This window comes from Amia ocellicauda, chromosome 21 (genome assembly GCF_036373705.1).
Source record: "Amia ocellicauda isolate fAmiCal2 chromosome 21, fAmiCal2.hap1, whole genome shotgun sequence".
Taxonomy (NCBI): Eukaryota; Metazoa; Chordata; class Actinopteri; order Amiiformes; family Amiidae; genus Amia; species Amia ocellicauda.
The window spans coordinates 16,697,520-16,720,974 of NC_089870.1; the positions used below are offsets into that span (position 1 = coordinate 16,697,520).

At 38.5% G+C, this 23,455-nt stretch overlaps 1 protein-coding gene across 1 annotated transcript in view; it reads left to right on the forward strand.

The window, feature by feature from the left end:
- LOC136716712 (echinoderm microtubule-associated protein-like 5) overlaps nucleotides 1-23,455 on the forward strand; it is a 62,749-nt gene that overhangs the window by 18,012 nt on the left and 21,282 nt on the right. Inside the window, exons 2-11 of the mRNA XM_066694057.1 lie at nucleotides 1,557-1,716; nucleotides 7,261-7,359; nucleotides 8,003-8,071; nucleotides 15,070-15,255; nucleotides 16,958-17,093; nucleotides 17,739-17,940; nucleotides 19,006-19,143; nucleotides 19,463-19,719; nucleotides 22,083-22,295; nucleotides 22,746-22,913. Of these exons, the coding sequence (XP_066550154.1) occupies nucleotides 1,557-1,716; nucleotides 7,261-7,359; nucleotides 8,003-8,071; nucleotides 15,070-15,255; nucleotides 16,958-17,093; nucleotides 17,739-17,940; nucleotides 19,006-19,143; nucleotides 19,463-19,719; nucleotides 22,083-22,295; nucleotides 22,746-22,913 (1,628 nt within the window). The remainder of the gene's footprint in view (nucleotides 1-1,556; nucleotides 1,717-7,260; nucleotides 7,360-8,002; nucleotides 8,072-15,069; nucleotides 15,256-16,957; nucleotides 17,094-17,738; nucleotides 17,941-19,005; nucleotides 19,144-19,462; nucleotides 19,720-22,082; nucleotides 22,296-22,745; nucleotides 22,914-23,455) is intronic.

Below are 23,455 nucleotides of genomic sequence, written 5' to 3' on the forward strand. Positions count from 1 at the left end.
GCTTGCCAAAGTCTTAAGTGTTCAATTAATGCTTAATTTATTAATGTTTCCACTGAATACTGTATATTAACAATATAATGCCTAGGAAGACTTATTGAAGACTTATTGAAGCTGATAATTTCACAATTGTATTTGACTTCGTGGTAACTGATATGTTTTACAAAGTATTAATAGAACAATGGACTGTTTGAAATCTACTACATTATATGTGAACCTGTTTTTAATATTGCTACACTGCACATGATTATTTGTACGTGAGAGACAGTTCCATTGTCAGGGAAAATTGCCACTGTATCTAAGTTTTTAATAACATAATCCTGAAATGAAAAAATACGAAAGCTTAAGAACGAAATAGCCAATGTAATTTTTTTTTTGCTTACTAAAGAATAATTTGCAGCTGCTGTGGCAGATATGTATTTTTATGTTGAGTGAACAAATGCAAAAATAAAGTTAAACAATTGTATGAAAGCAATCATCTGGACTTTCTTTGGAAATGAACCACATTAATTTGGAAAAATTAGCATGTGCTGCAGGTTGATGATATAAGTCTTTTGACAGCAGTTGCACTGGTGGTTGGTGTAGGACCACTATTTAATTTGCGTCAAAGGACTTTATTTAATCGTTAATTCAGGAATGGCAAGCCGTGGTGCTGGAGATCCTCAGTGTCTTATGTGTTTTGCTGAATTCTGCAGGATTGTAGCTCTTCAGGAACAAAGCTGGATGGCAGTGCATTAATTTATTAAGAATATGTGCCCTTCATTATCAATGAGTAATGTGTACAGTATCTCAGTACTCGTTTCACCTGACTCAACCCCAGTCAAATTATAGATGGGTTGTAGCTTGTACGTCTACTGCACGGAGGATAAAGGCAACCTGTGGGAGTCGTTATTGTGGCATCTCTGTCGTGACTGTTTTAGCACAGCTTGATTGTGTAATTTTCTCTCTATGTATTTAACACATTCAAAAGGATTATAAGGCTGAGCTGATGGTGAAACAAGCTTTCCATTTAAAATTGTTGTTTCTTTCTTGAATCCTAATTCTTGTCAGGGCTACATGAAAATTGTGCAATGGGAGCACCTTTGGTTTGGGTTTCACTAACCTAGTTGAGTTGCCCTTCCTTGAGGGAAGGCTTCTCTCTTTGTCTCTTAAAAGAGGACAGCAAGCTTACAGCACAGACACTAAAAACGAGATGGCAGAGAGGGAGGTAAATTTGTTCAGCGAGCGATAGAAATTGGTAGACTCTCAAATGTGGCTGGAACCTTTGAGAGAGAGCTTTAAATAAGAATCACTTTCATATATTGCATGAAACTCAGTGATATGTTTAACTGTGATCAGTGTTGTATGTCTAGCATTGGGCATATCATGAGATACCGTCATGAGTGTCATACCATCCAGGCCAGGTCTGTCACAGCAAATTACTTTTTAGTTTGCTTCTCCAGCTTTGTTTGCTGCAGTGCAGACGTTTTTACATCATAAACTGTACATCATGGGAGCAAATCCATAATTACTGTCTTTTTCGCCCAGCTCTACTGGATGTTTACTGTGTTTCTTTACAGTTTAGCTCTGCATCCCGAGCGAGTGCTGGTGGCCACGGGACAGGTGGGGAAGGAGCCGTATATCTGTGTGTGGGATTCCTACACCGTGCAGACTGTGTCCATCCTCAAGGACGTGCACACCCATGGGATCGCCTGCCTCGCCTTTGACCAGGATGGACAGGTACTCCTTCCTCACTCTCTGAACCTGAGCACACTTAAGCACTGCACGGCAACTGTATTTTTAAAGGTCATCTTTCGAGAGCAAACGCAAATAACCCTTAGCAACCCAAATTAAACACACTGCTAGTATCACTGGGAATTGTGTGAAGTATTTTTTATTGTGATATTATTGTGACTGCTGGCTCTGAGGTTGCTTTCACAGAACCACATGGCTGTCCTGTTAGATTACAGGCTGGATTCTCAGACCCAGCTAAGCACTAGTCTGGCACTTCCCTCATGTTATGGCAGGCAGGGTAGTCCAAAACTAGTGTTAATTGAGGTCTGTGAAGCCAGCTGTATGTTTGTAGGTTTCTTAGCGATTGGCTAACATTGAATTAACAGAACATTTCGGGTGTGAGAATTCCGAGGGAGGCTTCAGGCCTGGTTGTTATGTTTAGATTGAGAATGGGGCTTGTTGACATTGCAAGGTTATTAAAAAAATATACTGGATGAGAATGCTCCAGATTTTTATCTTAAAAGAGTACAGGATGTATATGGAAAGAAGATGCTGTTTTTGTTCTGTCCCGTCTCTACTGCTCTTGAGTGTTCGTGGTGATTTAAAAAAACTCTGTTTTTATGTAGAATCACATTTTATGGAGAATTCAATTTCTCAAAGGGATCAAAGTGCTTATTTACAGCCTGTTGAGAGTATAATTTTTTTTTTTGAAAATTAATATTTCATTCCCAAGAACCCTTATCTGTAAGGATTTTTATTTTTATTTTTCAATGGCTTCACAGTAGAATTGTTATTTAATTTTGTGAAAAGGAAACACAATGTCTGAAAACAGTTTTGGGTTATGGTTAGGATATTAACATATTCACTCATTTGGGCTTGTTAGCAACAACTACTGAAGTGTTGTGACATAAATTGATTATGAAAGAAGTGATTTTTCTCAGAGGATGGAAGAGCTTTTGAAAATGCTAGATGTGAACATCTAAGTTTTCCAATTCCCCTGGAAGTTCAGTGAAGTGAGAGCCTTACATGACAATACAAAAAAGCTTCTGAATGTTTTTTTTTGTGGAATTCAAAGAGCTCTTCAAAAGTCGTTATGTAATAAGAAACAAGAATTGAACGTATTGTCTACTAATTAAAACTTTTGAGAATAAATTTTTAGTTGTACTTGTAGCTGTGGCTTAAAAATAGGACCTTGGCAAGGAGTTCCCCTATGGAGCGCCATTTGTGCCAAAAGTGTTCGTCTGTCAATTTGGTAGTTTACTGGGAAATTCATTTGGAAATTCATCAATTTGGCAATTCAGCTGCGACTTTGGACATAAAAGTAGTACATTCATCCAGGAATCTGTCAAGTAATTTATTAATTTGTCCAATTCGTGTGTCCGTTAATCCATAATTACATTGATCAACTATGTAATTAATGTGGCTATTCATTAATATAAACAGACAAACTTCCTAACAAACTGGTGAACTTCCAGACAACCAGACCAACTTCCAAACAAACTTACAGATAAACCAATGGACTTACAGATGAACAGAACAACTGTCAATCATGCACTGTGGCAAACCCACTTCAGTCTTTCTAGCCAATAGGAGCAGACTAGGGCTGTGCGATATGACGATATATATCGTATGACGATAGAAACGTCTATCGTTTCATATTATGCTATACCGTTTATATCGTGGTGTAGCAAATTGCGATCTTTACGGCAGTATTTTTCGTCATTAGGACGCTTTGCGTTCTTCCCGGTTCTTCCACACGTGTCGGATGCGGCAAGAAATGAGCATCAGAAACACAAACAGACATGAGAGAGACCCGACACACAATAACCAACATAACCAAGAGATACTTTAATGCGCAAGCGCACACGTTGCGCCCCGCTGTCGTCGCCGGGCTGAACTCGATCTGCAAGCACCCCCACCCCCGCTAATTTAGACTGATATTATTTGTATAAAAATAATAATAACGTTTGTTTGCATTTTAATAAATTGGAAAGCAATGCAAACACATGCAGAAAGTATCATTTTCTTGTTATTAAGATGGTGGTTCAGTTGTATTATTATTATTATTATTATTATTATTATTATTATTATTATTATTTTAACTATTTTGTATTAACGTGCTGTACTGGTAAGTAGAATCGAAACGCGACAGTCAGAGAGGAAATGTCTGTCCAGCAGATGTTAATGCGCCACTATAAACCCGGCTGTGCTAAATCTACCTGAATCTGCACCATTTACAGCGCATGTGTTGCGTGATCACATTACTGGTGTTATTGTTGTTATGTGACAGTAAATCATGCTGTGTATATGTATAGATGTGCTCTGAGGAAGAGAAGTCGAAAGGCGTAAGCATTTCTCTAATACATAATTTTTGAGATATCGATGAATATGGACTGTTTTTAGACGGGAGCTGCTGTACCATCCTAATATAATACGGATAATTGTTCTATATAAAATCCCTGGGATAAGGCACCCCGCATTTAAGATTTATTAAAACTATTGTAACGCCAGCTATTTTTAAACTTTTATATATATATATATATATATATATATATATATATATATATATATATATATATATATATATCCCATAACAACATAACACACGTAATAGTAATCACACAACACTTGCCCTGTAATGTGTTGCATTCTGCTTATATTTACCATGACAGCCTGCATGTGGTATTTGTTAGTTTTGCTTATTGAAGGATTAACGAAATACTTGTAGTTTGAATATCTTTGGTCTTATTTTGTGTCTTGATTGGATTAAAACAAGAATTATCGAGATATATATATCGTCTATCGCCCAAACTTCTAAAAATATCGAGATATTATTTTTAAGTCATATCGCCCAGCCCTAGAGCAGACACGCCTATTTTAGCCAATAAAACCCCAGGCTCACATAAAACGGCTTCAGCCAATAATGTTGCAGTTTATTAGAAAGGGCGTTTCTCTGTCTCTCACTCGATCTGTGTTTTTTCCCCTTATTAGAAAATCTGCGCTATGAATCCAAATCACTCATCAGAAATCCATCATTCTATCTCACCGTGAGATAGAAAGACAAGCATCAATGGATTATATTTATTTCAAAATAGATTGGATCCTTGATTCTTCTCAGTGGGGGGCTGAGATGGGCTTGACATTATATTGGGGGGGCTTCTCTTTACACCTTGTTGGCACACATGTATTTTATTTATTTAACTGTACGCACTACACTAAAAATTGAAGACTCTTCTGCGGTTCTATTTAGAAACTTTGGGTTCTTCGGGAGTTTATTTTCATTAAAGGGTTAGTATTTAAGAACCATTTTTCATCATGATCACAGTTGATTTAAGATACATTTAAGGTTCTTTAAGGATCCTTCTTTGCAAGGAACCTTGGTAAAAGGTTCTAATAAGAAGGTTTCTCCACAATATCAACTCCTGGAACCCTAAAAGGTTCTTAATAGAACCTTTACTTCTAAGAGTGTAAAACGTGTGTTCATACAGAGATTTTAGTTTTAAACTTTACTGATTGCAAATCATTGCAATATTAACTAGTTATTTTGTCAGATAATGTACTGTATTTTATTAAATGTGTACATGACAATAAACTAAACAATACATACTAAAGTCAAATAAACAATACACTAACACTAAACACCTTGCCCTGGCCAATCGAACACATACACAAATACAATTAAACCTAATCAAAATGCATGCAAGTTGACAGTCTGTTAAAATGCCATAAGCATAGTCTCTTAACCAAATTAATTAACAATGAATACAAAAACACCAAGACCTTCAACCTTGGCATGTGTCATATAGATTATGCTAATTGTATTACGAGAGTAAGTATTCAACTGTCAGTCAGTGTTGCCGACTCGCCGTTATCATTCAAATATACAGATGTTTGGGTCTTGGGGGAGGGGGCTAAGACACATTTTGGGGTAACTGTAGCCCCCTCGATCCTGTGAAGTTGATGTTGTTCACGGAATTCAACTTTTATAATCTGTAGCTCAACTAAACATAAAACTATGTATGTATGTATTCACAGAAGACACGGGTCGTTGTAACCAGCCAATTATATTCACTTCATAATAAATACTTTAGGTAAGTGTTTAGTACAGACACATGGAACAACACCCACAAGTTTAAAACTTTTTCTATATTTTAATATTTCAAAGACTTTTTTTTTTTAAAGAAAAAGTAAAGAAACAACACATTTGTCACTTATTTCGACAGTATTTTAAAAATGTGTTATGCTGCATGTACAATATATAGTGATTAAAAATATGTATTTTACTCTATGCAAAACTGTGGTTAAGCCTTGCCTATTCTAACAATTAATCTCATAAACAAGCCTATTTTAATTTCCATACGGTTACACAGAGACACAAGAAACGTCCTTTCTAATAAACTGCAACATTATTGGCTGAAGCCGTTTTATGTGAGCCTGGAGTTTTATTGTTTAAAATAGGCGTGTCATCTCCTATTGGTTGGAAAGACTGAAGTGGGTTTGCCACACTGCATGATTGACAGTTGGTCTGTTCATCTGGAAGTCCATTGGTTTATCTGTAAGTTTGTTTGGAAGTTGGTCTGGTTGTCTGGAAGTTCACCGGTTTGTTAGGAAGTTTGTCTGTTTATATTAATGAATAGCCACATTAATTACATAGTTGATCAATGTAATTATGGATTAACGGACACATGAATTAGACAAATTAATAAATTACTTGATTCCTGGATGAATTTACTACTTTATGGTCAAACTGCTGGCTGAATTGCCAAATTGATGAATTTCCAAATGAATTTCCCAATGAACTACCAAATTGACGGACGAACACTTTTGGCACAAACGGCGCTCCATATTCCATATTCCCCACTTATGCCTTCTAACACAGACGAGGACTCAGCAGAGATTTAGGCCTGTGGATGCTGTTGAGATAAATAAAACAGTGTACTCCCATGGAGGACTTTAAAAGTCATAGGGAGTATGTTTATATCGATTCAAAAATAAACGGGAAGCCTTTCCAACTCTTGATATTGATTAAGTGTGAATTATTATATATACTGCCTAGCTCATCTTCTTACAGACCGATTGAGGCACAACTTCCTTCAATATGGTGCTGCAGTAGTCATTTCAAGGTGATAAAAGCAGGGTGATTGTCAGTACCCTTAGGGTTTGATCTATTTTCCAGACAATGTTTTACAGACGTGTAATTATAAATACAAACAAAATTGTATTCTCAGTCGTGGAGAAAGCCCAAGTTTTAACTTTAGACTCAAGATATAATATTTGTCATTATATATAATGGATTGGAGGGAAGTTGCAAATATAAATATATAAATATCTTAATTTGCATTTGTCCAGAGGGGGAGATATAGTGATATGCATTTGATCTAAACTAACTACTTAATAAAACATTTTTTAGCAATTCTATGATGAGAACTCATTAATTTGAATACATTATTTAATATGCCTGCTCTTTTAGTGGAGGATGGGTAAAAATGAGGCTTAAAAATTAATCTGTTTATACACACTGATGTGTATATATCTCAATATGTTTTGCAGTGTTTAGTATCTGTGGGTTTGGACTCTAAAAACACAATCTGTGTGTGGGACTGGAGAAGAGGAAAAGTGCTGGCCGCAGCGCCTGGCCACACGGACCGGGTAATGTGACACTCCCTTTCTCTCTTACTTTACAAATTAAATATTGATTACGTGTCTTCCCCAAATTGGTATCATGCCATGCACAGGGGAATATTAATTCCTGGAAGCTATAGACAAATGGATGGAGGGTAATTGATTATAAGCACTTAAGACAAACTTTGCTGAAGTGCTTAATTAAATGAGAAAAACTAAGAATGGCTATAATTTTTCACTAGGAGGTAAGTATTCCCCAAACCACAAAAAAGCATTACATTGTAACATTAATTGCTTGGACAAACTGTAAACATTACTGATTTAATGGTGCAGTAAATGTGTAATATATTATGTTACCGTACAGACAGTTGCTCTCAGAAAGACTATTGTGATGCAGGGAAAAGCTTGTCTCTGAAACACTTAAATGCTGGCACGTTGAAATAAAGGTAAACGGGAAAACTGCTTTCCAAATCAATATGTGCTAATTACAAAAAAAAAATCCCACACCTTTACTCTGGTTACTTTGGTGACAGATTTGTTTACATTATTTATTTTATGATGTAGTATGGCTTAGTTTGCCTGTATAAATGTAACGCTTTAGATGTTGTGCTCGTGTGAGGAGCTATAGGTGTCGTGTTCTGAAAGTAACTGCAATTTCACCTTCTGACAGATATTTGACATATCATGGGATTTGTACCAGCCCAGCAAGCTTGTCAGCTGTGGAGTCAAACACATCAAGGTACTGTGAACGCCCATCACTAAAACCCTGCTTCACTGACTGTCCATTAATTAAAATGTACTAAAATCTGACAATCAAATGTGTCCCATCTGCTGAGTAAGCAACACAACACCTAAGTGAGTGCAGGCTGTGAAATGGGTCAGTACTGGCCTCTGTATTCATTTAGTGGATAACTGACTTAGATCATGGGTCTTGGGAGAAATAGCAAGGATTTCCAGGGGGAGATTGTTCCTGATTGTGAGTAAATTGGTCAGGGAGGGTGTAATAGGGTTATGGACTACCAAGCATAGGGGCGGATCTGACATTACTTTTTCCTCCAATCTGGTCCCTCTAAGGTTCTGGGTTCTGTACAGCTTTCATAACAGCAGGTTTAAATACCAGTGTTATCATACACACGGGGTGCAGGCAGAAGTAAATAGATGCTCCTCTATAGAAAGATCACCTGCTTGTTCTGGGAACCTTGCAAAGCCATTGCAAAAACACCCGTGAGACGGTGCAAAACATTGCCTTAAGCAAGGCGTCGACACAGCCTGTTCCTAGCACAGTCAGCGCCTGAGACTTCCAGGAAATGCCTGCGCTGTGATGCTGTCACAAGGTTGAAGATAGCCTGCAGGTGCTCATTGGGATTTGTGTCTGCTGAGTGATTGGGCCATTGCAGAGAAGTGGGGAAGAAGAGAAAGGCAAGGGGACAGTAACGGTGAATAACTGCTGATTCTATTCGGAACAAAGTGATCTTCCACAGTCTGATGGATGAGAGTTTTTCTAAAGCTGATGAGAAGCTTTGGGATGCAGTCTTAATGCCTCACAGTGTGGCTGGTTTGATCAGCTGGGTTAAGCCTGCAGCAAGAGAGGTTTTCTTATTCCGTTTCACAGGTCCTTGCAGAAAGTAAGTATTGGCGTGTTTTAGAAGGTCTGCTCATTTTTTACATATTTCACTCAGACGTATTTATGCAGACATGCTTCTAACGTCATGCCAATATCAAAGAGTTCTGCGGCACATATACAGTAGATGCTACGGCTTTAATATGGGGATATGTCCCTTTTATTTATTTCTATTTTATCTTCTGATGTTATTCAGATCACAATTTAAGCTGTAAAGGCACGGACGATGACTCATAGAGGAGTCTGTGTGTCTTTTCAAGGAATAAAGTCAATTTCTATTCGCATTAAATAAAGAAAAAAAGTATTGTAACAAGTCTGAAGTGGCTGTCTTTCCTTTCAGGGATGAAGTGGCCTAAATAAAAGTCTGCAAAATGATGATAAATTTTGAAAGCCTACTTGCAGGATTTTTTTTTTTTTTTCTCCCCAGCCTGCTCTTATCACTGAAAACCGTAATTTCATTAAACACGCTCTGCTTTTCAGTGACTGTTCTTACTTGCTTACTTTAATGCATTTTAATGTTTTTTTTTCTCTCAATAGAATACGTTTACATGAATGTTAAATGCAGTGTGTAAATCTTCATGGAATATCCATAATGGCTGCTGAACATCCAGAGTACTTACTTCTGGGAAGGAAACTTTGGCAATTATTTTAGTACCGTCAGCAGAGTATAAATTATTGTTTGAGGCAATTATTTTATTATTAGTTATGTTTTACTTAGTTAGGTAAAGGCTTTTTCATATTCAGCTTGATTGCTGCCTCCCAGAACTGTCCTATGCATAGCCCTAGCAAAAGCTTCAGCACCACCAGTCAAGTTTATTGTAGTTCAGTAGTTCATTATACTATAACGGATGCAGGAAATCTGTTCTAAATTGATGTTGAAATAAAAGGTTAGCCAAGTGCACCATACTCGCTGAATGTTTATTATAGTAATCAGACTCGTCTGTGAATTTGATGGGTGTCTTATTCAAAATATTTGTTTTAAATACTTTTATGTAATTTATTCAACATTTTGTTAAACGAACAGAAAATACTGTAAATATATTGTGTAATGATATTTATATCAAACTGTGCCTTTTTTAATGGTTCAGAGGTAATAAGCAATTGTGGTAGAACTATACATTTGCTGCTGAGAATGGCACAGTAAAACAAATTGTGCACATTTACCTAATTGGTTTCCTGTTTTATCTCTTTTTATTTTTGGTAGAAAGAACTGCCTGGTTGTATTCCCTTCGCTCTTGTTCATTATCCACACAGCCTACGGCACGTTGAGGATCTGTGTTCACCCCGTAGTGCTCAGATCATGTAGCTTTTAGACAGAGCCTCAGTAACCCAGCAGTTGGCCCATATAATTCCAGGGTCTTTACGCTTTAAACCATGTGACATCTGCTTCAGAGCACTGCACACTGCTAGCGATTATAGCACTCCATGCATCCAGGAGATTTGGAAACATTAATCCCCCAGTCATAGAAAACCGGCAATGATGTGTCTGTCTTAATGATTTCACTGGAGAGAGAGAAAAGTTGTCTGAAAGAATGACTACGTTTTTAGATACAGGCATCTTATAATTGCCCTTTCAGAGCTTCCTTGAACACCTATCTTCTAGAGCATGATGGCTTCATAGAATATTTACCTGCAGATACAGACATGCGAGGGCACGTCCGCCGAGCCCGCTGGGCCAATACGCTTTTCCTGTGCAATTCATGGTAATCAGGACAGACTTCACTGTTGCATAGTCTTGTGTGGATGGGAGGAAACCTGGAAAGCAGAAAGCTGTTAAGGGCTCCTGATGAATTAGAAGCACTCCAGGCTGATTAAATTAAAAGGTTCCTGCAGTGGTGCAGTGGTGCTTACACAGGGTCATGATTTACAGAAGCACGTGCTAATTGTCAGGGCAAGCAGCCTCGTCTCAATGACTAAATTCATTCTCACTAATTTGACCTGCAGTTTAGTTTAAGTATAGTTAAAGGGTTTGAATATGAGCTTTATAAATGTTTGTTGTCTTTCCTGTAGTTTTGGCCCAAAAATATTTTGTAATGGAAATATTTTGATCAATAGTTGAAATGAAATGTTCTTAAACTCTTCTGGATGGTCTTTAGAACTGGAGCAGTTTAGATTTTGGTGAAAACAATTCCCAAGTGGTTCATTAGAAACTGACTGCTCTTGGGGACCTGTTGACAGAAACGCATATGGCAAGGCCATCGGGAAACAGTGCTTAAATTAATTTCTGAACACACGGTAAGGGAAGGAAACCAGAGACTCGTTGACCCTTTCTTTTTCAGCGATTTCGAGGGACTCCCCTGAGCCCACCTGCTGATTGTTTTAGACCACGTTATGTTTTTAATGAAAGTGGTGAAGTCACTCATTTCCCTGGGAGAGTTTGTTTTTTATATTTATCCCAACTGAGATTGTCTGAATTTATCTCTCGGGCCTCCTTAAAAAAGCCCTTTGTTCTCTCTCAGTGGAGCAGTAATGCAGCACAGTGGGATTAGACTTCTCTCCCTCTCTCTCTCTCTCCCTCTCTTTTGCCCTCTTCTTATCCGTCATAGCCAGGGAGTCTGATCACGGCGTATCCATGCTGGATGCAGATGACAGGGATGCTGCAGCCCTGTGTTCAGTCAACCTCACTGCTGTAATTGCCCCTCATTGTCATCCTCAGCGATGCAGAGTTAGTGCTTTGTGTTCCTACAGTGAGGGGAAAAAAGTATTTGATCCCCTGCTGATTTTGTACGTTTGCCCACTGACAAAGAAATGATCAGTCTATAATTTTAATGGTAGGTGTATTTTAACAGTGAGAGACAGAATAACAACAAAAAAATCAAGAAAAACGCATTTCAAAAAAGTTATAAATTGATTTGCATGTTAATGAGGGAAATAAGTATTTGACCCCTTCGACTTAGTACTTGGTGGCAAAACCCTTGTTGGCAATCACAGAGGTCAGACGTTTCTTGGAGTTGGCCACCAGGTTTGCACACATCTCAGGAGGGATTTTGTCCCACTCCTCTTTGCAGATCCTCTCCAAGTCATTAAGGTTTCGAGGCTGACGTTTGGCAACTCGAACCTTCAGCTCCCTCCACAGATTTTCTATGGGATTAAGGTCTGGAGACTGGCTAGGCCACTCCAGGACCATAATGTGCTTCTTCTTGAGCCACTCCTTTGTTGCCTTGGCTGTGTGTTTTGGGTCATTGTCATGCTGGAATACCCATCCACGACCCATTTTCAATGCCCTGCCTGAGGGAAGGAGGTTCTCACCCAAGATTTGACGGTACATGGCCCCGTCCATCGTCCCTGATGCGGTGCAGTTGTCCTGTCCCCTTAGCAGAAAAACACCCCCAAAGCATAATGTTTCCACCTCCATGTTTGACGGTGGGGATGGTGTTCTTGGGGTCATTCCTCCTCCTCCTCCAAACAGGGCGAGTTGAGTTGATGCCAAAGAGCTCGATTTTGGTCTCATCTGACCACAACACTTTCACCCAGTTCTCCTCTGAATCATTCAGATGTTCATTAGCAAACTTCAGACGGGCCTGTACATGTGCTTTCTTGAGCAGGGGGACCTTGCGGGCGCTGCAGGATTTCAGTCCTTCACGGCGTAGTGTGTTACCAATTGTTTTCTTGGTGACTATGGTCCCAGCTGCCTTGAGATCATTAACAAGATCCTCCCGTGTAGTTCTGGGCTGATTCCTCACCGTTCTCATGATCATTGAAACTCCACGAGGTGAGATCTTGCATGGAGCCCCAGACCGAGGGAGACTGACAGTTATTTTGCGTTTCTTCCATTTGCGAATAATCGCACCAACTGTTGTCACCTTCTCACCAAGCTGCTTGGCGATGGTCTTGTAGCCCATTCCAGCCTTGTGTAGGTCTACAATCTTGTCCCTGACATCCTTGGACAGCTCTTTGGTCTTGGCCATGGTGGAGAGTTTGGAATCTGATTGATTGATTGCTTCTGTGGACAGGTGTCTTTTATACAGGTAACGAGCTGAGATTAGGAGCACTCCCTTTAAGAGAGTGCTCCTAATCTCAGCTCGTTACCTGTATAAAAGACACCTGGGAGCCAGAAATCTTGCTGATTGATAGGGGATCAAATACTTATTTCCCTCATTAACATGCAAATCGATTTATAACTTTTTTGAAATGCGTTTTTCTGGATTTTTTGGTTGTTATTCTGTCTCTCACTGTTAAAATACACCTACCATTAAAATTATAGACTGATCATTTCTTTGTCAGTGGGCAAACGTACAAAATCAGCAGGGGATCAAATACTTTTTTCCCTCACTGTAAATATGTGAAGTCAGTGTACAGTGTTAAAACCAATGCCCGTGTAAGCATGCACGTACCTCCTCCTGCTGCAGTGACTCCTTTTTCCTTTTGGGGAATATGATTGACTTCAGGTTTCTCAAATGAAAACCAGCTACTGCAATGTGCATGAGCAGTACACCATTTAAATATTTAGCCTAAGGACAGGATGGAAATGCAGTGTTTGTTTTACAGGTGAATCACTTCAAGTCCACATCACGGTGATTAAAAACAAGGCCATAATAAAATGTATTGTATGTATTTATTTCAACAGTTCCTGTGTCGAAATAAACCACAGCCCTGTTCTGCTATGAACCCAACCCTGTTTGGTTTCATGAATATTAAATTGGTTACATAGTTATTGAATGTCAAGGTAATTGTCTTGACTGAGGGCTCCATTTTAATTAACTCATCCAGACAGTGGATGCAAAGCAGTGCATGCGAATTCCTCCTCGATTTCCAGAGTGCGCCCAGCAGTTGACGGCTCTCGCTGAACCAGTCGGTAATGGAGAAGGAAAGCGAATCGCGGATGAGGATTAGTCTTCTGCAGTGCTCTGGCGGCTGTGGTGGGCTTAGTCATAAATGCAGCTGGCTTTAGTGAAGGGATGATTAAAGCTTTGTGGAGTTCATAAAGAGGAAGCCGAACGCACAGCACCCAACATCAACTTTGTGTTGCTTTAATTAAACCGATCCGTTAACCCAGACTCAAAAATAACCCCCAAACAACAATAATTGCTTGAACTGTGTATGTATGGGTGTCGTGTGTTTAATATCAGTTGGCTTTAGATCTTGTTTTGGGTTTTGTGACAAAGCACTTCCCTCCCCCTACAGACGAGCACTGTCTATTTCCATATCCAGTCAAGAGTTTGTTTACTTTGTTATAAACAGCAAATGTTGGACCTTTCATCAAAATCCATTAGTTTGAAAATAACTGATTTCCTTTGGTAAATATTTTAAAGCATTTTGTTTTTTGGGTGGGGCATTTCATTTGAAGAGGATATAAATACCCCCTTTTTCTTTGGAAAGTGTGCTGTACATACTGCAGATGAGGTCAGCTGACAATAATGAGGGTGGGTCATAAGACAAATATAGGAGAAGCTGTCATAAAACAAGGGACAAACAGAAACTGCTGCAGAACTGGGCTGCTGCAGTACACCTTCCTTTCCTGGCAGTGGGTGGCTGTGATTTGTATTCTTGCCAGGATGACAGTGTACTAGCGTTCTGAATCCAGATTACTACAGGGTACTACACTGGCAGCGAGCAACGTCGTCAGATTGTGCCGCATGAACTCTGCTGCACTCCACATCACACTGGGATTTGTGGGGTTGGTTTCTGGTTGGTGTCTGTAAGACTGATATAAGCACTAACCGGGGGTTAGGGTTTTTGCAGTTGGCCAGTGTCCTGAATTGCACCAGCGATGCTCCTCTCATTATTGAGGAGAATCCAGCAACCATTTACAATCTGTCAGTGAGCTACAAGTGGGCTTATTTTGCGCTTGAGCCGGTGCAGCAGTTAAAGAGAGTGGGTGTATTAACTTCATTTGCAGTTATCTTACATGGCAGTGAACTCACCGGAAGTATTTACCACCACCTCAACTGGCCACTGGGCACACTTTGACTGCTGGATATCTTGGTTTAATTTGTACAATTAATTAATTTGTTTATTTATTCATTATACCTTAAAGTCACACACAAACACACACATATGAATTAATAATTTGTTTTAATGATTGTAAAACGTGCCTCTGCTCGTGTTGAAAGATTAAACTGGATTACCGACAGCAATAAATGTAATCAATTCCCTTATCTTTTGTTTGTTTTCAGTTTTGGAGCTTATGTGGCAATGCTTTGACCCCAAAACGAGGTGTTTTTGGCAAAACTGGAGATCTTCAGACAATCCTGTGTCTGGCATGTGCGAGAGATGAGGTCACGTATTCAGGTGCTCTAAATGGTGATATATATGTCTGGAAGGGAATTAATCTCATTCGAACTGTGCAAGGTGCCCACGGGGTAAGTACATTGTTTCTATAAAAAGCAACCAGGTTTTAATCAGTTTAGTGTCATTTTTCCCTTCACACCATGCTGCTGTTTTTAGAAGAAAATGCACACACTGACAGAAATCTGTGTTTTAAAAATACACTGGGCAGTTGCCAGTGATTTATATATTTGATTGAAAACTATTTACAGGATAATACTATTCAAATGTTTACATTCTATCCTCCTGAGAAATTAACCTCTTAAAGATTGAAAATGTTTTGCGAATCCACGAATCCTGAAAAACAAATCTCTGGAAAACCAACACCAAAACAAATGCACACACATTTATATTCTTGTGTTTGGTTACACTGCATTCAACTGGCTTGATTTGTGTATTTTTAAGTATTAATTGGTTGCCGTCACTCTTAAAAAAATGACAATTTTGAATTTGATATCTTATGTGTTGTTTCTTATGGTCCAGTTAATAATTTTCTGCATCTTGCGGTGTTGTGAGTGTACTTTGATATAACATGAGACGTTTTCTTTATATTAATCTGAACATAGCTGTTCTGAAAGCTGCATGCTTTACATTACCCACTTCTCACTGGCTTGGAGCGAAAGGTCTTATTTTAGACTCTGGGGAATCAGCGGTGAAGCTGATTGGTGGGGGGTGGGATATAGCCAGATTGTGGCATTCAACAGCCCTCATAAGCAGCCACATGCCTCTCGTATTTATCTGTCTGTATAGTATTTTACTACCCTGTTATAGCTATGATTCATGACTATTTAAGTAAATCCTTGCATCGTAATGATAAGTAGGTTTTAAATCAGGAGATGGCTTTCTCTTTGGCTACTGACAGTTGTGTATTTCATACACTATGCGTGCTCAAGTACACCCACCCACACATCTGCTGTTCACATACTCGCACAAACACACACACACACACACACACACACACAGATTCACTCATGCATACTTGTACTGTACAGGCAAAAATACGCCCACACTGTATATATTGTGCATGTGGACATATGCCCACTCATATTGTGCATCCACATTTACTGTGATTGATTATGCAACTACATGCATAGTGTCTATAGATTTGTATGTAAATATGTATATTGGTATTAATGCATAGTAATCAGAAGTGTAGGCTGTTAGAACTTAAGTATTTGAAAGGAAAGCTTCCAAGTAAAATCGCTGCAGGAATGGGGGTTGAGCAGAAATCAGATGTCTTTGTTTTTGGATGTGCTCTAGTTTTAATATGCATAGTGTAAAGGATAAACATTTACTACTTGAGATTAAATTATATCTGTGACCTCAACAGCTGGATCCTGTGTTGTGGGGGATGGGCTGCTGTGAGCAGGACTGATTTATTCACTATGTGACATGTACTGCACAACCCTGATAAATATAGCTTCTGTTTCATTTGTCTTAGTGATCAACCTAAAATCAAATAAAGTAGAAACAAAATCCTAATTATACAAAAACTTAATTTTGAATTGTAGTACTTTGCATTAAACAGGGGCAAATTACATCACAATTATTTTCAGTAGTTCTTTCAATTAAATCTATAATTATATTGAGGTTTCCCTTCTATTGCTTTAAAATAAACCAAAATAAAATGGGATCTTGCACAAAAAAAAAAGACACTTCACTTTTATAATGACTCTGTTAAACGATGATGATGATGATGATGATGATTTGAATTCTGACACATTTTAATTTCTTCAGTCAGGAATTTTCAGCATGAATGCTTGCGAGGAGGGATTTGCTACAGGGGGTCGAGACGGCTGTGTCCGCCTGTGGGATTTGAATTTCAAACCAATTACAGTGATTGATCTCAGGGAAACAGACCAAGGATATAAAGGTGAAATATTACTCATTCGGCTCATCTTTTCAGAGCTAGTGCAAACATCCTCCCCGCTTTATCCACAGGACGTAACGGAGTGAAAATGGAGTGACATGAAATACGGAAGCGAACTGATGTGAATGACATATTTATTTATTCATTTGGTCCTCCTTACATTATGACACCTCCCGGTTTCTTTTTTAGGAAGGGGATTAAATGTTCAGTTAAGGAGATTTTTTTTTCTTTTTGGGCCCTTCATCCACTAATTGGCGATTTGTCTTTTTTCCCCCTCTATATATACTGTTTGAAAATGGCATCACACCCATCAGTAACTAGAGGTGAAAATTGCAGAGGTGGGTAATGATAATGAGGGTAAAAGATGGTTGTCCCCATTATTTCATGCATATTAGTCCTTGTATTCTGTATTTTTTTTTATAAGCGTCTTTATATATTTGTATGTAAATATATATACATATATATATATATATATACATACTCTCATCCCTCTTCTCCTGCCCTAAGTGCTGTACCCTAAGTGCAAACCGTGTCATGGTGTTATTTTTGGTTTCATGGTCTCTCTTCTTGAAAAATAAATACAACAATCAAAGCATTTTAATGATTGTTTGACACCCGATGTTGTAGTAACATGTTGTGTGTTCGCAGGGCTGTCTGTGCGGAGCGTGTGCTGGAGAGGGGATCACATCCTGGTGGGCACCCAGGACAGCGAAATCTTCGAGGTGGTGGTCCACGACCGCAACAAGCCTTTCCTCATCATGCAGGGCCACTGCGAGGGTGAGCTGTGGGCCCTGGCCGTCCACCCAACCAAGCCACTGGCCATGACTGGCAGCGACGACCGCTCTGTGAGGTTCGTACTGAGGCCCGCGGAATTAATCTTCTGCTAATCCCTAGAGACATGGAAATCATCATGTATCGGAGGGTGGAGTGACGGAGCAGCGGCAGCAGCAGCAGCGCGGCTTCTGAGCGACTATTTGTAAATTTGTTTTTAATGTGTTTCTCACATTGTGCCCTCTGCGTGTGTTTTGTGCGCTGTGTATGTGAATATACACATTTATGTAACACTCTTGCTTCACTTGGGTTCTGTAGTGTGTTCAAGCAGTGATGGCAGGCATAAGCTTAGCAAGGTGGGATTGTGCTTTATTTTTAGTTGGGGAGAGTGGTTAAATGTGCCATTGTGTCACTGAAATGGAACACCTGACTGGCATGAAGGTTAGCAGGCGATCAAATTACAAGAATTACCTGCTGTGTTTAAGGGGCGGCATACCTAGCTAAAAGTGACAATTGATTTTAATTGAAACGGCATAGATGTCAACTGTGGCTGCTTCATGTTTAATTGATTCAGCTTTCTTCTTAATTATATACTTTTGGACACTTTGTTTTTGAGTAAGTGAGGAAAGAAAGGTCAACTTTTCCATTTTAATTGTATAAAACACTTGATTCTAGATGTCTGCAATGAATGCAAAATTACTTTGTGGAAAACTGTGCCAATCACTTACAAACCACTTGGGGATCTGGATAAGATGGCACTAGTTTTTTTTTTTTTTAGAGCTCAGTAAATGTCTTGCCATTGATTTATGTTAAGCAGGGTTGCAGTGGGTTCTTAATTATTGGAGACCACAGGTGCATGTTGCCATTAACAATTAAGCTCAAGAAATATTATTTATGCAAAAGAGCATTCATCAGTGGGGAAAAATATCAGTTCAGTTATCCAGCACATAGAGGTATCAGAGTCGCTGTTGAAACAAAGCTAAAAAGTTTTAGGGAATTAGCATTTGCAGTGAATATGTGCTGTCCGTACTAGGTCCTCGATTCTAATTAGTCTTTTGTGTTTAAATGATGTGCCTCTTTCGATGGTTGTCTCTGCTTGTGCATCACTCACTCCTCTGCTCTTTTCTCATCACTGTCACTGTAGGATATGGAGCCTCATTGACCATGCATTGATTGCACGCTGTAACATGGAGGAGCCCATTCGCTGTGCGGCTGTGAGTACCGATGGTATCCATCTTGCGCTAGGAATGAAGGATGGCTCGTTCACAGTCCTGCGGGTCAGGTATGTGTCGTGCAGCGGTGACACCTGCAGTTGTGTGACCTTGGTGGCTTATCCGGACTTTCAAAATGGCCCTCACAGTAATGGTTTTATATTTAAGAGAATGTCAATAAAGCTGAAATCGAGAATCTTCCTGAGATACCTGTGTAGTACCTTGTTAAAATTTAATTAATCTGGTTTTGTCTTGTTGGGGGAATAACGGTGAGGAAGAGCCAAGAAACAAAACAATCCGTAATTCTTATCCTGTGCTTTTCTTGCCTTTGAATGCTGGTTTTTTGAAAGGGCTTTTGACACAGAACTCCCTTGTCTTGCTTGTGTTCAGAGACATGACAGAGGTGGTTCATATCAAGGACAGGAAAGAGGCGATCCATGAGCTGAAGTACTCCCCTGACGGCGCTCACCTGGCCGTGGGCTCCAACGATAATTCGGTGGATATTTACGGAGTCGTGCAGCGATACAAGAAGGTTGGAGAATGCATTGGGTCGACCAGTTTCATAACCCATATGGACTGGTCAACGGACAGTAAATACTTACAAACCAACGATGGAAGTGGGAAAAGGCTGTTTTACAGAATGCCGAGTAAGGATTGTTTTATTTGTCATTGTTGAGTAACACAGATTCGTTTTCTAAAGACCATTAGTAGCTGATTGCAGTTAATGTATTGTTTAATGTAATTTAAACAATTAATTTGCTGTCACCAAAGTAAATACGTACGTCTGCTTTGTAAGAACACTGACAGATTTAATTCTGCTGTCTTATTTTCGGATTGATATCAAGATATTTTTGTCATTCGGTTCATCGGCTAATCCTGAGTATTACATTTATTTTGAGTAGGGCATTGCTGCAGACCCGGAGATGCTGGAATGTGGGAGGAGTAACTGTCAATAATGTTGTATGCAGCCAATCTCTTTGCAGAAAATCCTTGTCAATCACTTTTTATTCGCCCCCTAACACCTGTAGAAGATACTTGTCAGTAAATTTTTATGCGGCTAATCACCTTCTATTCTTTGTAAGCACTTCAAGGAGGAGGGAAATAAACAGTCTGCCTCATGTCAGATCAAATGACGTGTACACTCAGTGTAGCTGAATGTCAGTTGCCAGTGATGTACATAACTTGACAATATTTGTTTAATATATAATGTATTATATATATAATATAACTTTGTATTGTGCTTATATTTATATAAGTCGCCCTGGATAAGAGTGTGTGCCAAGAAATAATAATAATAATAATAATAATAATAATAATAATAATAATAATAATAATAGGATATACAATTACGATAAAGATGCACCTTACATGACACTCACTTTTTTATTAATTTTGTATTATTTTTAAAAAGCATTAGCTTTGGTAAGACAGACAGTTAACTCAGTATGCATATGACGAAATGTAGCTGTTAGCTAACATTAAACCTGTAAAACGTTACTTTTGATTATAATTAAATATTATACAGTTAAATATGCACATGACACCACACTTGTTATTTTTTATTTAAATGTTGTTTTTATTAGAGTAATGCTGAGATAGCTAACACATTAACTTTCTTGCCTCGGGATGCATATGATGTCATGTTAACAAGTTTAATGTTAGTCAACCAGCTACGTTACTTTGATGAGTTTAGCGTTGAAATACATCATATAAATGCACCTCATTACATATGTTCCCTGTTAGCAACATAATTTACATTGGCAACGTTGTGTTACAGGCACGTTTTCTATTGCAAATTAAACCTTCTTGTTAATGTACGTGAACGTATTAAGTTTAGCTCATGTGCCGGATTGACTTTACACATACAGTATTACGTTAACTGTAATGTTTTAATCTTCAGTTAATAAAATTATGATGTTCTTCATTAATGTGAAACCAGTCCTCTTATTTCTGTGTTAACATTGGCCATCCAGGTTTATAGTTTGCAAGAAATATTTTCTATATTTACATTAGTTACTGTTTCTATTAACTGAGCAATGCACCGTGCATAGCGATTGGTTTAAGAAACACTTAAATGAGGCTATTTTGGGTTTATAACCTATATAACTATCTGACATACAGTATACAATTCAAACCCATTACCATTAATACGAGTTAAGCTCTCGGTCTGCACAGTGTTTATTTCTGACATGTTTGCATTGTATATTAACAAGTAGGTCTGGTTTGGGATGTGAGATTAGCCTACAGGACCTACACTTGGAGCTCGATACAGTGTACTTCTACTTAGATCATTTTACTTCCCTGTGAAGTGTTTACAGTGAGGGTCAATATGCTTTTCAAAACTCAACTCGTCAAAATGTAATTTCCCAGCTAACACACAACGTTGCCACAACGTCGTATAACATTGTGGCAACGTAAATTATGTTGCTACAACATTGTGACAACATTGTATTAGCAGGGTTTTAAGAATAATGTCACATGGATTTGTTTGTCCTATCAAACTAGCCTTGCCTAAAGCCAACTTCGATTGCTTTAAAAAAGTATGTGTGTGTGTGAATATATATAGCAAATTATTGTAATAATATACAAGTTATTAAACTTAAGCATTTTTTTTCTGTGATTTATTGAATTGTTTTGTTCATAATTTTTGGACAAAGGAATAATTCTTCACTTTCTTCCTGTAGGCTTTATGATTATGACCTTTCCCTATGCTTTCCTACACTAATAGTTAATTACATGACTTGGAAATATTTTTTCATTCTGCTTGTAGTAAGAGCAGTCAATTTTCTAAATTGTACAATATGTTTTTTTGTTTTTTTACTTTGCATGCTTTTCTGCTTGGATGGCTGCTAAAGTGAAAGATGTTTCCCAGGCTGCCTGCAGCATTTCATTATATATTCTGAGAGCCTTCTGGATCGTTAGCGTATTGATTGTGTTGTACTTTGTAATCACTATCCTTAACACCTTTCTCCTGCTTCAAGTTAATTCATATTTTCTCCCATTTGTTTAGGTGGAAAAGAAGTCGCCAATAAAGAAGAGTTAAAGCTTGTCCAGTGGTCCACATGGACCTGTGTATTGGGTCCAGAAGTTAATGGAATATGGCCCAAGTATTCAGATATCAACGATATAAATTCTGTAGACGCAAACTTTAACAGTCAGGTTTTAGTTACAGCCGACGATTATGGATTAGTTAAACTTCTTCGATATCCTTGTTTAAAGAAAGGTAAGTACCCGTTTTCGAGCTTAGTTTTTTTTCTTTCCCATTTCTTTAAAAACATTTTAACCCGATTAGTTTTCCATCCCTTTATATCACAATGTGAATGAAGTGGTTGTCTTCAGTGTGAATCACTCCAATAGCCCTGTGGACTCTCTCTCTCTCTCTACACACACACACGTACACACACACGCACATGCACATGCATACACACATGCCTGTTTGCTGTGTGCTGACAAACAGGGTCCCCCCAAAGCCATAATCTAAACCAGTAATATCCACAGTTGCTAGATTACTGGAAGGGCAAAGACACCCTGAACACGTAATTTATATAACTGACAGCAAGGCTATGTATCCACGTTCTTCTTTCACATACTCAAGAGAGCTTCCATGTGTTCATTTTAGAGTGGATTCACATGTACATTGTTAAAACAATCACCTTCATTTGCTTCCTCCTAGGTGCAAAGTTTAAAAAATATTTAGGGCATTCGGCTCATATAACCAACGCTAGATGGTCACATGATTACCAGTGGGTAATTACTATAGGTGGAGCAGACCACTCTGTGTTCCAGTGGAAGTTCATCCCTGAAAGAAAGTCTAAAGATGCCCTTCACATAGCACCTCAAGGTATGTCAGTATCACACCCGTCTGTTTTGATCTCGGTAACACAGATACTGCATAGTGATATTAGATATCAGTTTATACATTACTTAACAGAGATTCCTATTAATATCTCTTCACAGAGATTGCCAGCTCAGTTGTGCCTAAATGAAAGGAACCTCCCTTTTCCATGTACTTACTTAAATTGAATGAAGCTGCAAATCTAATTCTCTGAATGGTTGCACAGGAAGAGTTTCTGAGCTGTATTTATATCAAGACTAATTTAAATGCGCACCATCATTTTCTTCTCATTTTCCCGATGCTGTCTTTATGTCTTGTGTCGTGAGTGTGTTCGCTGCTTATTACGCTGGCACACTTACATTTCCCCAGATCAGCAGTTCCCTGCGCCAGCTTGAGTAATGGGACTGTAGAAGAGAGCCCCATTTCACTATTTACTGACTGATAGCATGCATGATAAATTGAAGGCATCATTTAGGCTGAATTTGAACTGTAAATGACTCTCTTGTGCCTGTGTTTAAGTTTGCTTAATGGGATATGGGCTTTTTAAT